General features: G+C 37.1%; 1 protein-coding gene and 1 long non-coding RNA gene across 4 annotated transcripts in view; one reads left to right on the top strand and one right to left on the bottom strand.

Annotated features, from left to right (window-relative positions):
* The window catches only part of LOC100868315 (uncharacterized), a 56,638-nt gene that overhangs the window by 5,181 nt on the left and 36,110 nt on the right, over positions 1-15,347 (bottom strand). For 2 of the 3 annotated variants that reach the window (XM_086913117.1, XM_086913118.1), the window contains 3 exons: positions 3,537-3,637; positions 3,182-3,330; positions 625-1,477 (listed from right to left, as the gene is read on the bottom strand). In XM_086913117.1, the coding sequence (XP_086769243.1) occupies positions 625-1,477; positions 3,182-3,330; positions 3,537-3,637 (1,103 nt within the window). The remainder of the gene's footprint in view (positions 1-624; positions 1,478-3,181; positions 3,331-3,536; positions 3,638-15,347) is intronic. The other variant, XM_086913119.1, reaches the window with a different exon arrangement.
* Positions 252-13,301, top strand: LOC147656872 (uncharacterized). Its single transcript, XR_015293599.1, has 3 exons — positions 252-491; positions 2,243-2,377; positions 12,884-13,301. It is a non-coding gene; the product is annotated as an uncharacterized LOC147656872 (long non-coding RNA).

Below are 15,347 nucleotides of genomic sequence, written 5' to 3'. Positions count from 1 at the left end.
CAATGAAACGGATCGTGGAAATTCTATGATACGTAAGTAAATTGAAATATCCTTCTCCTCCTTCTATCGTCTTTATACCATTCCTTAAGCGTGGTGAAAAATATTATTAGGTGTGCAAATAAGTTCTTTCCTCCTTTTTTCCACGATCATAACTTCTGACCGAATTCGAATCACTTCCCGTTCGTGGCGCCATCTAGACGAGCGTTCTTTTGTTTTCAAGAAGAGTCGCGACGAGCGCTCTAAAAGTTTCCAGTCCTGTGCGACGATTTCGAGCGATATGGCGCCCGAGAAGCATCATTCGCGTCACTGTTTACTTTTTCCAGCTTGGGAAATCGGCCGTTGAAGCTATCGAAACGATTTAAACGTTGTATCTGTAACGGAACGTGGAAAAAGTGGTGGCAAAGAAAATTAAAGCCGGAAATGTTAATTTGGAAGACGACGATCGCGTCGTATCTCGTGTCGTTCAGGTGCATCGAGAAAGTTCGATGACGGTGAGTTAAAGGAATCGCTCTTGTGCCTGATTTACGCGATAGAGTCTTTGGAATTTGGACGAAAAAAAAGAAAAAAAAAGGGAGAAAGAAAGAACTTACTTGCACACGTAACAAATTTCCAACGATAACTCACCTGTAACGCGGTGATCCTCTCCTTGCTCAATCCTTTCCTCCCGATCTCCGCGTGGCCCCCCATCCCCCCGTCGCTCGGTATCCTCGCGTCCGATATATCTCCTGGCTCACGATCGGTATTCCTTCTCAAGCTTATCGAGTCCATGGACTTCTTATGTATCACGCGCTGCGGGTGACGAAGTCGCTTCTTCTGGACAACCTCCCCTTGCCGCCTGATCCCCTGCCCGCGATAAGGAGCCGGGAAACCGGACTCCTCCTCCTCTTCCTCCTCCTTCAGACCATCCTCCGGACCGATCTCTTTCGGGCGGCCACCGATATTTCTCCGGATATCCTCGTCCTTCCTCGCTTTCTTAAGCCTCCTTCGATTATTCCTCCCCCTCCTCCCCCTGTACGACGTCTGCCCGATGATAAATTCCACCTCCTCCTCGCGATCCTCCGGGCTCCTCCGCCCGCGCCCCGACTTCTCCGCCTCCGCCTCCACGTGCTCCTCGCAATTCTCCGTCTGGCAGCCCTCCTGCGACGTGCGGTTCATCAAGTCGAACGTGTCGTCCGGTTGGCCGCCGATTTTGAACCGGCCCGCGCCCGACTCCAGCCCTATCCTGCACTTGATCCCGCGCGGGTACACGCCCGGGTAGCCGGGCGAGGACAGTTTGCAGGATCTTCGGTCGTTCCTCACTGCGCACTCGAGGGGGCACTCGGACGAGGGGGACGGGGAGAAGCCGCGGTGGCGCTCGGACGCGAGTTGGGCGGGCAGTATGGAGAACTGGGCGGAGAAGATCACGGGATTCTCGGCGGCGAATTTCACGTCCGAGTCCATTATGATCGTTAAATTGGGCCCCCTCCTCAGGAACAGCCTGCAGGGATGATAGAAATTAACCCTTCGCGGGTTGTCTCTCGGCCACTGTTTGGATCGATGCGGCGACCATATTACGTTTGATTTTTTCAAAGTATTCGCTTCGTGAATACTGATCGTGATGAACTGTTAAAGTGAATCTCTCGTAAAGCGTGGAATAATGTACCATCGAGTGATTAGATTTTTTTTTTTTTTTATTTGAAATTAGACCGTGATCGACGATCAGAATATATTATTTTCAAAGTTTCTTAGTTTTGTAAGCGTGGGATACGGTGATGAAATTAGTTAGTAGAGCGAAGATGAGTTTGATTTTTCGTTATTGAATAACGAAATTATTTCTATTCGTTAAGAAATTGAGGGAAGGAAAATAGAGATGTAAGAGAAGATGAAAAATAAGAATAGTGAATGTGAGAGCACGTTATTGACCGAGGATGCAATTGCTTTATTATTAAAATATTCAACAAAATTTCTTTCTTTATACGTAAAGATACGCAAAATATTAAAATATAAAAGTTTTATACGTTAATTTCTGCGCGAAATCATTTTAAATTAGCCAAATTCAGTGAATGAGAAATCGTGTAAAAATTGTTGCTTCGTTCGAGCGAAAAAAGATTAAAAATATTTAAGCTAAGCGTTTTTGACTCTTGAGATCAAGGAAGAAGAGAATTTTCTAGATAATTATGGACTAATCGATGGATGTGATAAATTGTATTTATTGTTACGAAACGCGTGGTTGATAATAACGATTTTCATTTATTTATTGCAGGGAGAAGTGGCGCGACGAAGAAGAGAAACGAAACGTCAGATCTGGTCGTTGATACATTTGAGGTTTCCCGATCCGTGTATAAAATGTAATGCTCGATGTAATGGCGGTCACCGCATAGCGCGGTAATGGAGACGGGTAATTAATTAAATTGTGAAATAAGTTAGAAACGCTAATTGTATATGAAAGTAAAATTTAATAACACAGCCGTGCGTCATCACGGCTGATTATCTTTCCAATACAACCAATTTGCGCATATACGTTCGTATGAATTAGGATGTTATTATTAAACAAGATCGATCTCGATACGAGTAGCATCGATATATATATATATATATAAGGATCGCGAAAAGAGAAAAGCGAGGAAATTGAAATCGAACCGGATCGAAATCATCGGAGGAAATATTTACACGCGTTAAATGCCGTGTTTATAAGCGGCTTGGAACCGCTACATTTCGACCATCAGGCATCTGTTTTAATCCATTATCCAGCAGAGGTGTACAACGTTCGGTTTACAGCCTGCTGTGAATACTATTCCAACCGGTTAATTATTTTTCATTAACCATCCCACCAATCATTCCTCTCTTTTATCCATTTCGTATTCTCTTGTATTTTACTATACACGGCTCTGATAATTATTTATTCTTAGTAATTGAAGAGTTATTTATATTTATGAATTCCTTTTTTTGATATCCGTGCATACTCGCATATGAGCGTAGAGTATCGTAGAATAAAAAAGAAAAAAGAAATGGAATACTTATGAAGTATATGATACGTACGCGAATGTATTTCACATGTATTCCACTTGAATCGAGATCACAAGCGATTCTCGAAGGAAGAGAAACTTTCTGACGACCTCTCATAACGATTTGTACGTATATTTGTACACGAATTGTTTGCAATGGTAATACGCATGTATAATAATTACGTAAATATTCGTACCTGGTCGTGTTGCCACTCACATAGCCGCAGTAACGTCCTGTTTCATCTTCAACGTCCTCGCTACCATCGGAAAATTGAATGTAAGCACCCTCGCATCTGGTTTCTTTCAGGAAACCAACTTGCAGCTTCCTAACTTTCAACTCGATCACCTGGGTAGAATCAAATTTTAATCGTTTCTTTCTTTCTTTTTTTTTTTTTTCTCGAATTTTTTAAGGATATTTAAGGATTTTTTTTTATCCATTTCACAGTAATATATGATATTTTCTATCGTGTTTTGTAGCATGATTTTTAGAATTCTAGAAGTTTAATTTTTTTTTTTTTTTTTCTCTCAATCGATAGATGATATTTTATCAACCTGAGGATCTCTAGGAGGCGCTCTGATGCGAACAATGCATCGTCCCATTCGTCCTGTCCAACGTATCCATCCGACGGAATTTCTGATAGTGCGATTGCATCCTGCGAAACAAATTTTAATCCACGTTTTAATCCTTCGCGCGACAAAATTTAACCGGCTAAAATTGTCACTGCAACAGGAGAAACGTTGCACGAGATTGAAAAATATCGTTTGAAATTCGAATGTGAAAAACTGACAAATGCGAAACGTAACATCTAATTATTTATTCTGTTGTGTTATTTTTTTTCGAAACATTGTTTTTAAAATAATTGTTGCGATGAAAAAAGAAGTATGCTTCGTGTTTTTCAACAAATCTTTAAACCTTTAAGGTGCCATGCGACATGATTTCGCCAAAGAAGACGCGAAGAAAGGATAAATAATTCCTTTTTCTTTTTCATAATGTTATCAATATTGTTTGAACGATACAAGTATTATTTTTAGTCGTTCTCAGATACAACAGAATCAAGCAAATATGATTCCACAAAAGGCATTGTAAAGTAGCAGTTAAGTGGATTAAAGTTAAACGGGGCAGAGGTAGTCGTAGTAAAGCGAATTCAAGCAGTTTTCTTTCGTAAATTTCTCTGTAATATTTTCAACGTAACAGTTCAAAGAAACGTAAAATAATATACGTTGCGATTGAAAAAAAAAAAAAGACAAGATTTATCGCTGCAATAATATTTAATCAAAATTATCTCGATTCAAATTCAAACCTATCAAAAAGATGGAAAGCTACATATCAAATTTACACAATGCAATTAATATTAATATCAATTAAAAATCCTCCAACTTTTAAAAATTCAAAAATGTCAAACAATTGTATCTTTAAAAAGAGGATAAATAAGGATAAATACCTCACAAACAAACTAATTATTCGAAAAACTACATGTTTCTAAAGCCACAGCAGTCTTTAATAGATAAAAATCTTTCCAGACAGTAAAACTAAGTTAACTTCAGAATTATTTGGAAAGCTGCATATCAAAAATCTTATTACTTTCACAAGAAAAGATAGACAAATACTACTTCCTCCGCATGTCGCGCGTTCCTAAAGTCACAATATAATCTTTAATGGATAAGAATCTTTCCCTAACTATGGTTATTAACAAAGCATAAATTTCAGAATTATTTGTAAACTTGTAAAACTTAATCAAAATCATCTCCTTATTAAAAATCCCATTATTCCCAAAAACGTAAAAAAAATATCAAACTATCTTTAAAAAAGAAAGAAACATTATTTCAAAAACCACATGTCGAGTGTTCGAAAAATCACAATATATAATCTTTAATTGGTAAGAATCTTTCCCCAACTATAGCTATTAACTAAACTATTAACATGGATTTCAGAATTATTTGTAAACTCGTAAAACTTAATCAAAATCATCTTCTTATTAAAAATCCCATTATTCCCAAAAACGTAAAAAAAATATCAAACTATCTTTAAAAAAGAAAGAAACATTATTTCAAAAACCACATGTCGAGTGTTCGAAAAATCACAATATATAATCTTTAATTGGTAAGAATCTTTCCCCAACTATAGCTATTAACTAAACTATTAACATGGATTTCAGAATTATTTGTAAACTCGTAAAACTTAACCCAAAATCGTCTCAATTAAAAATTACTTTCAAAAAAAAAAAAAAAAAAAAAGCGTCAAACGATTCTCTCTTTAAAAAGGATAGAAAAAAAACGTTACTTCCTCGCAAGCGAATCTATCATTCCAAAAACCGTAACGTTCGCGCGTTCCTAAAACTCGCAATGTAATCTTCAAATGAGGGAGGATCTTCCCCACGCTAATCCGTACGCGTTTACGAATACGGCACAAAGTCAAAGAAGCGAGTCGTTAGAGCGGGAAAAGCTGGTGTATCGGTCGGCGGCAGGCAGGGCGTAATTCACGGTTATATCGTTACTCGCACAACGCTTCCATTGTGTCGTGCAAATAATACACCGGCCGTATCGCATCCGCGCCACGAATATCGTTAGGACAATCGCGCAAACAGGGAGGCTTAAACGTTTCGCTCGTCGTATTTAAGTTCCGAACCAATCGAGTCTCGTCCACTGATCCCCCTTTCCTTCCCCGGCCAGCATCAAATTTTCCAAATCTCGTAAAATTTCGAAACACCGCTAATATTAATATTCGAGCACCGTTTAATCCGGCCGTTTATTAAGATAAACTAGATTTATAAACGAGGTCGATAAGCGGGATCTGATCGCGTTATCATCACCAAAATAACGGGGGAATTGTTTTCACAGCGCAACTGCTAATATCGCCACTTGAACGGCTCGTTAATTAAACGATATCCCTCCCTCTCTCTCTCTCTCTCTCTCTCTCTCTCTCTCTCTATCCCCTCTCCGTGCAAGGCCTTGAAACGGTGGCAGCCGATATCCAGCCGCCTATACTTCTCGTTTGTCGCGCTAATCCGACTATTTTCCACCTACGCGCACCCCAACGACCCCTAATATTCGCGAATATCGCTCCACCTGATACGCAATTATATCGCGCTAATGAGATTCCCCGTTGGATCGAATGCTAAAAAATTTTGTCGCGCTTTGAAAGCGTGCTTCACGGCCCCCATTGTTTAGGGGCTCGAGAAATGTGGATCGAATTTTCGAGGGATTCGAAATGGGGGAGTCGTGGATGGACACATTTTTTGAAATCGGCTTCCCTGATTTTTGGATTTTTGGAGGACCCGTTGCTTTTTAAATTGCTAGATTACTCGTCGGTGGTTGTAAATTGGTTAAACGAGAAAATTTTTTTAATAGAAATGGGGATATATTTAATATAATAATGAATTATATCGGGCGTGCAAATTGTGTGCACGAAAGAGTGTCTGAAAGAGTTGATTGTACATCTGAACGATGAGATGAGCGAAATGGGGCGAATGTGATGATAAAAAAAAAATAAACGAGCGAAGAGATACCGATGAATATAATGAAAGAGCGGATAACGAAAGGGGGAGGTAATTAATTAAATTTCATATCGTTTGCGTTCATTCGTGTCGCCTTTTTGTTTTGCTGCTATTTTTTTTTTTTTTTGCCATTTTTTTAATACACTTCGCGTTTTTTATTCGCGATTAATCAACGAGAGATTGTTGTTTCAACTGGAGAATCTTTCGACAGATGTGCATTTATTGAAATTAAGATAGAGTTAATAGTCCTGTTTCCGAAAGATTGCTATTTTTTTATTTCAACTTTTTACACGGTAAACATCAGAAGAGAGGTAATTAAGTATTCGACAGCTTGTTCTACACGTCCATCATGCCGAATCGTAAAACACGATTTAAAATGCCTCTTTAATGCGTTGCTTCTTGCATCAATAATTAAAATTTTGACGTTTCATTATTTACATAATAATTTGCGCGAGTTGTGAAAATGTTTATCGAACAATTTCTTTAATGCGCGCGCATTATGATTCCCCATATTGAAATTGAATTTTAATGTTTAAAATTACGTTCGAATTTTTATTATTGAGCAGAAAAAAATAAGGAAAAAAATTCGAAACAAAGCGGAATTAAAATCGGAAAGCTAAACATTTTCATATCAAATTAAACTCTCGAAAACACGAGAGTTTTTCTAAGGATTCATTAATTTTTCCAAGCATTTATTCATTTAATCCGTCAAAAGCGAACGTTACGTTAAAATAATAATTTTGCCTCGTACGAAGGACGAATTCTTTAAAAAAAGTGCATTTATGCGTTTACGATATTAAACGCTTCTCTCTATGCTTGTTCTTTTCACAAAGTGGAACGTGTGATTTCATCGAGCGTGTGTAAAATTCATCGATCGAATTCTTCTGATCATCTTGTTAAAATTCTTTATTGAATTCGTTTTCGAACACGATGATATACCCTGCATTGTAATATTCGAGAGGTGGAAATTTCATAAAAATAACGAAAGCTTTGAGAATTCAATGCATTCAAAATCATTGCTCGCGCAACGAGACAAAAAGGGGATTAAATACTATGAGATGAATAAGTTGGCGTAATTGAAAAATATAAATACGTTAAGAGTACGATATAATAATAATAATAATAATAATAATAATAATAGGAAAGAATGTTTGAAATACGAATGGACCTTTCACATTTTTCTTTTTTTAAGTTTAAAATCCATTCCCCTAACAAATGTGCTCTGTGTCGCACACGATTGACGTCGAAAAAAAAAAAAAAAAAAAGATGAATGAAGGGGCAGCGATGAAATATTTGCGAAAATTCTCATTAATGTAAATGAAAAAAAAAAAAGGAGAAAAAAGAAAAAGGATAAAAACGTAGGAATGCATTTCATCATACAAATTTTATCTCCACTATTTATTTATCCAACAATCCATTTCATCATGGATACAAGTTTTAATTCGTACTTACGAATCATTTTCTCTCCCATGAACGATATCGTTCGAACGAATTTGCAAAATAAATATTTTTCTCATTTTTTGTCACACGGACATTACATTACAAAGAAACAATCGTACGATTTATAAATAAATGAAATGATCGAACGTTACATAAACATTCGAATAAATAATCTTAATAAGGACGAACAATTAAACGATTCTTTCATTCGGAATCAAGAAACTCAGAGACAGAGTGATTTACGAATGTCGTTTAAACCGTAGATCGAAAGTTGGGAATTTACGATTCTTATTTCGACCATTTCCTCGTCAGACTCATCAACTCAAATCATTTATTTCGTCGCGCCTCGATAAATCACCGGTTTCGTTCATCTCACGAAATTTCGTTCCTCGAAACCTCATCAATTTCTCCCGAAACGAAACGAAACGAAACGAAGAAGAACGAGAGGAGATGGAAGCGGAGAAACAGAGAACGAGGGAGAAAAGAAAAATAGACGAAATGGGTCTAGAAAAGAGAAAAGGGGGGAAAAAAGAAAAGATTATCCGACGTAAACTAGTTAGTTTCGAAGGATGTTCCCGAGGACGACGAGAACATCCTGTTTGCCAAACATTTCCAAACGTGTCTTTCCGACTTCTCGGTGGGAGAGCGATTATTGGACGAGGCGAGGGGGGGGAGGTCTTTCAATATTCTTCACACCGAATATATTTTGCATATTTTATTTAACATAACGGAAACGCGACGATAAACACGCGTTTTATCGCGATGTAAAAAAAAAAAAACAGTAACACGAGAAAATACAAAATATATTCATATATAAAATATGAAAATGAAAATTACACATGATGATATTTTCGTATGCACGAAGTATTCGCAATCTATTAATTAAACGTCGCGTTACCCGAGGGATATCTAAATCCTCATCGAAGGGACAAAGCGGTCGTTCGCTCGTTTCAGATCAACCGATTAGAGGATCTGATAGAAATCATCATCCCCGAAAATGTATAGTGTGGTGTATTCATCCTGTTGAAAACAGGATCTTATTTATTCAACGATTCTCCTCGGTTCGAGGGCTAATGAAATTACTCTAGAGGCCGACGACCGGCTAGAGAGTTTACCAGCTAATTAATTGGCATTGATGCAGCCAATTCCATTGAAATGAAGCGCTCCTCTCGTTGATGCCATTTCCTCTTTGCGACTCTTATGTTCTCCTCCAACCCCTTATTATTTCTCTCTCTCTCTCTCTCTCTCCATCTCATTCCCCCTCAACACGCTCGATCCTCGTCCCTCTCGATCAGTCTCCTTTGCATCCTGTCGCTCCCCGTTCTCGCCTTATCGTCAGGAATCTATGATACGGACAGCCTTTTCAACCGTTTTCGCCGTTTCCTTCCTTTTCATCCCCTCCGCCCTGTTACCTTTCTTCTTTTATCCTTTCCCCCCCCTCTCTCTCTCTCTCTCTCTCTCTCTCTCTCTTTCCTCCCCGCTTTGTCCATCAGAGCGCCGATTGAATTTCTACGGCTAAAATGCGGCCATACTAACTTAATGGCGCTTTCAAACCGTGATGCACTTGATCCAGTTTAATTTCCCCCCCCCCCTCCCCCCCCGGGGTAATTGTCTCGATTTTTTTAACGGCGAAATTACCGCCGCCCCCGTGACGGTTCCCTCCCCTCCCCTCTCCTCCTCCACCCAGTAGCGAGGCGAACAGCCACGCGGCTTTATATTTTTATATCATTCTCACCGCTGGTTAATACCGCGACAGCGTGCACCACTCTTTTCTTTTTTTTTTTTTTTTTTTTTTGCACCGCGCCTGTTTTTTAAAGCCATTCCTCTCTCTCTCTCTCTCTCTCTCTCTTTCTCTCTCCTTTTCTTCGATCAACAATTTCGCGAGCGTGTGAAGCAGAATGAAGAAAAATGGAGAGAAAGAAAAAATTGCGAAGCGAAAGGAGAAGGGACCGTTGATAAATTAAAATTCTACCCTGTTTCGATAAATATGTGTGTGTGTGTGACATATGTATACGGCCTTTTATAATTTATGGTCGATTCAGACAACGCACAAGGGTTGAAAGTTGAAAGCAACGCGAATCGTCGAAATAGCTATTTGCACGCCAATTGAAAGAGTGAATTTCGCTATGCCCGGTATTCGTTAAATTACGATATCGAAAAATATGCGGTACATGAAATCGGCTATTTCAAGGGTCCGAATCAGGTTCGTATTATTCGGGATTATTCGGGAGATATTCGATAGGATGGAACGAAATGTATAGGTGAAATTCTTTTATTTATGCTATTCGTCGAGTTTTGGTAACGAGCAAAAATTATCTTCTACGATATAATAATATTTGAACTGTAACATCGAATTTGCGAAAATTTAAAAATATTTTTTTTTCAACGACCAAGCATTTCAAAAAGTTACTCTTATTTTCGTTCGATTGGTTAAAATTTTTCCCTCCAACAATTAGAAAATCGATTAGATTAGTGCGAAGAATATTATGCATGTGTGTGCGTGTGTGTGTGTGTGTACAAGTCCTTACCGAGCGAAATGCTATTTCCTGTTTGGGTGCTTGCGAGTGATTTACGAGGGGAGCGTAGTACGTTCGACTCATCGATTCAGGTTATAGCACACTGCGTGTACCAACGTGCAGTAAAATTTATACGGTAATTTAAAAAGATTTGGCTAAAAAAGATTGCTTTAAATTTCGAAGTTAAATAAGAAATATTAAAATAAATCTCCAAGTAATTTTTTATACTCCAAGACTTCCTCTGATTTCCCTTACAATTTCGAACAATTTTCGCATTCACCGTTCCTTTCACTTACAAATACTCTCATCACACGAATGCCTCGCATTTCCGCGTCTCAAAGCGTCCCTGGAAATCGTCCCTAACAAACCACACACGTGCACTGACGCGATGACACTGTTAAAAAATAAATTTAAATTTCCCTCCGAACAAAAGGGGCCTAATGAAAAAAACATCGGAGTGTCCTTTTTAACGGGTCTCCCATCCAGCTCGAGGCTCAATTTTAACACGGTTTGCTCGTACTACTTGCCAACAATCGCGGCTCGTTTGCGGGATAATTTAGTCGTGTGTTGGAACCTTCCAAAAAGAGGGAGGGGAAAAAAAAAGAGAGTGGAAGAGAATAAGAAGAAAAACGAGCACAAAAGAGTAAATGTAAATTCGTTTTTAACGAGATATTTCCATAGATGCGTGGCCTGCAGAGAAGATTGCACTCTGTCGGCGAGACGGGGAAACTAAATCGTCGAACTAGTCGAGATTGAGATTCCTCCCTGTTAAAACGACGTTAATCCCTTTTATAATAATATCCACGTAGATTGAAGGACAACTTAATTAGCCGAGATCGTTAGAATCCCCGTGAAAGGCCACGACGATGCTCCCCATCGGACTAGAATTCGTCGATTTATGCGGAGAATAACCTTCGTTCCTATTATAGATTCATTTTCAGGTTAGAAATAAGCATTACGATCTCGTGTCTCGTGTGGGGTTCACGTGCTTACATTATTTCTTTTATCGAAAGTGGCGATAAGGATGAAGAGATAAAGTATTCTAATATAATTCTAATGATTAGTGCTTTTAATAAAATTCTTCGTTGGAATATAAGAAAGCGAAATAGAGAATTCGAAAATACCCGATTGATTCGAGAATTTCGACTCTCACGTGAATATATCATAAGGATTATTTTTTTAATTTTGAAAAAATTATTCAGCTCCTTGAAATTCTGAAAAATTCTGATTTTATTTTAATACAAGCATCTCGAAAAACGACGACGTTTTCGAGACTATGAGATATAATATTTTCGAGACTCGATCCGACCCGATCTTTCCCGATGTGTTCCGAACATTCTCGACGTTTTCGGGTTCTCGCACGCTTCTAAAGCGAAACAACGAATTATTCTATTCAAAATAATAATATAATAATAAAACTAGAGAATATCCCTCGGGCATTGTAAACTTAGTTTAATGTAAACTTAACGTAACGGACATAACCTTAACCTAACTCAAATCTAAATGTCTAATCTTTGGAAAACAACAGAGAAGTAAAACTGAATTTACGTCTAATTAGAAAGTAATTGAGTATACGTTTACACGGTGTTAAAAAATAGAATTTTCTGTGCAACGATGAAACACTTGCAACGCAGAGCAGATTGAATTAATTTTTTAATTTCAACGAGACGACTTTCAGACGGTAAGAGGAATAATAAACGAGGAATCTCTTACAAATTAGATTAAGATAAAACGTCGTTAAATGGAAAGTTTCTTGCATAATTTCACGTAGACCGTGCAGAATACATTTCACGAATTGAATCCGGACGAGCTGTGTACTTCCATATACAACCGTATGAATACGATCGGACTGGACGATAAACTGGCGAGAAATTAGCTGGTATAAATCACACGCGGAATACTATAATGACAAAATCTAATGTACAGGCGCCGTTGGGAGATCGGAGTTCAACTAATTTTCAGAAACTCTAAGGGTACAATCGTGCAAAATTAGATGCAATCCCCGGGGGACGGACGAAAATCCACCAAGTAACCAAATATTCCGAATCGAAATGGTTCTCTTTGACGTACATGTGTAATATGTAACGTAATATCGTATATAAAAGATAGATAGAGAAGAGAACTTAGAACTAGCAAATCGGTTAAATTGATTGTTTTCATTTATTTTTGTAATTAATAAATATAAGTATTTACGGTAAAATTAATATCAATTTTCAATTACTACTTTATTCTAATTATTCATGCATGTTATATGAATATTATAGATAATTTTAATATCGAAGAATAAGACCGTGAAAGAAAGAAAAAAAGTGAAAATTTTTGACTAACGACTAATTTAATATGCTGCTTAGATAACAAGTATCTGATTATGGATATTATACATTCTTAATTTATTTAATTTCGTCCACTCGACGAATATACGAGATATTCTTTTTTTCTTCGTTTGCAGGAACTTCATTTCAATTACACTGGAAGCTGTGTTCAGGAAGTTTAATATGCAATTATCGTTCCGGAACAAATGAAAGAGGAGTGTCAATCGAGGAAAACACGAAGGTTAAAAACAATTGACTAACGACATAAAGGAATACGTAATAAGAGCATACGAGTCAAAGGTAAATGTTCGCGTTAATAGGCAATTACCAAGCAGTTTCCGCGTGGAACACGTTCCTCTCGATGAAAGCCTTACGCTTGCCGACCGTATAATCGAAAATTAGGGTGCAGTTAGCAAGTGCTTAAGCAACAACTGTTTATTGATATAGTTAATGAATTTCCGCGCAAACTGTTGTGTCTCGATAAATATCATTGCACGACTCGTCGAAAATAAATTTTGCTCGAACGTGGGAGTTGAAATACAAAACTGAAAAATATCATTTTGTTAAATAATTATTTCGCTCGTTCACAGATCACTCGTATGATAAAGTATAATAACGATCAATTTCTACATTGACAACTTTGATCAACTTTTTTGAAAAGTTGTAAATTTAAATGTTATAATTATTAATTTTAGAAGCTATGTAATTAAACCTCGTTAAAATTGACGAGTTTTTTTTTCACGTGACTAATGTTAAATAAATAATAGAATAGCAAGAGAAGAAATTTTGTTTTAATTAAGAACTGTTCGAATTAATAAATTGAAGATTAATTAATAATATAAGAGAGATGACAAAATTGTATATTTATTAGGGTAACTCTGCTGGTAAAATATTGACAGGTGGTCCAGTCTCCATTATCTTACGTTGACGTTAATAATTAATTAGATCTAGTAATAGGAAAGGGGACGGTCAATTACCATAATCTAACTATTTACGAAGAATTTTTCTTGCTCAAGTGAATCGTTTCGTATTCAATTTGTTTCCCTTGTCACTTGAAAATTAACATAGAAAAATTACCAATAATTTCGATTTTCAAAAAAAAAAAAATCCTTCTATTTAACCGTTTCGTTCGTATTCTTTCCTTACGTATTTTTCATTATTGTCATGTTTTTATCATATAATAAATTTCTTGCTGCTAAAACTTGCATTTTTCCACGGTTATTCTCCATAATTGAAAGAAGTTGCTAATTTATAATCACGATTAAATTGTTCACATGTGTACATCATGAATTACGATCCATCCCCCGCAGACAGGAAGCGTTGGATCCATGTGCTTTAAAGACACAGCGCTTTGGTGAAGGTGGGATCAAAATTGATCCGCTATGCATTATCGTTATTACATTAAGTGGGTCGGAGTATAACCCGCTAAGCTTCAAAGGCTTATGCCGAGAATTGAGTAAAGGTCGGTTATTTATAGGCCTATGTTGGACGTTAAAATCCGAAATTTCGAGGAAGGCATTTCGAAATGATTCATCCACGCTGAAAATTTTTGAAATCTTTGTCCATCGAAGGGTCATATATAAATTATTATATCTCTTTTTATAGATTTTACAGATGGAAGATGTAACTTGATCGTTGGATTCGTGAAACTCGAAAAAAGCTTTCCAAAACTTTGCGAGATACATTTTCAAAATTCTATGATGGAAAATCGAAACGTTCGAAAACTCATTTTTACTCGATTTTTATTCGACCTTTATCCCCTTTCCATTCCTCTCTAAATTCCTGCTGTATCAAATTAACTCATTCCCCCGTTTAATAACGTAACAGCGTGTAGAACGATAATTAATGGCGGCCGTGGAAGATTAATAAAAGGTGGACGAGAAATGATTACACGTTTGACGTGGGTCATTAATGAAAATCTATTCGGCCAAGAGTATCGCCGCGTAGAGGACGTAACCGAGCCGTATAATTAGGATTAAGTAAGGCGTTATTAGTAATTAATTTGCACGCCACGCGGAATCAAGATGTGCAATCTTCATAATTCAAAGTTTTACGCGGAATTCAGTGGGACCGAGCATTGATCCGTTTCCCATCCTCTTCAATTTATCTCGAAACCCTTTCAGGCCCCTCCTCGGCCCTTTAAATTATTATGGAGGACGATTAAGAGTGGAATAAAAATTATGGATAAACTTCAAAATTTAGGAGTCGCGAAGATTAATTAATCGAGGCATGTATAATGCATGCCTCGTGTCTAATTGAACAGAACTCGATTCTTCTTCTTCTTCTTCTTTTTGCGTCTTGATTTTTCTTTCCTTTTTTTCTTTTTCTTAGAAATATTAGAGACACGAGTATTAATACAACGCGTGGGATTTTTTTTATTTTAAGCATCAAAGATATAGTTTGGTTATTTACAAAATAATGTTAATACTTTCTTCTACTATTCATATTTTAAAAGTTTTAAAGAATCTTTGTTGTTTATTTGATTATCAGTTGCGTGTAATGATCGGTACGTCATGCGAAACTATAAAAATTATAAAAAAGATAATTACGTTCGATTAACAATGATAGACGTTCACCGCAAATCGAATATGGAATTCAATC

This window comes from Apis florea, unplaced genomic scaffold, assembly GCF_048593485.1.
Source record: "Apis florea isolate Af1SG1 unplaced genomic scaffold, ASM4859348v1 contig_3496_pilon, whole genome shotgun sequence".
Classification (NCBI taxonomy): domain Eukaryota; kingdom Metazoa; phylum Arthropoda; class Insecta; order Hymenoptera; family Apidae; genus Apis; species Apis florea.
This window is presented reverse-complemented; position numbering and strand designations above follow the sequence as displayed.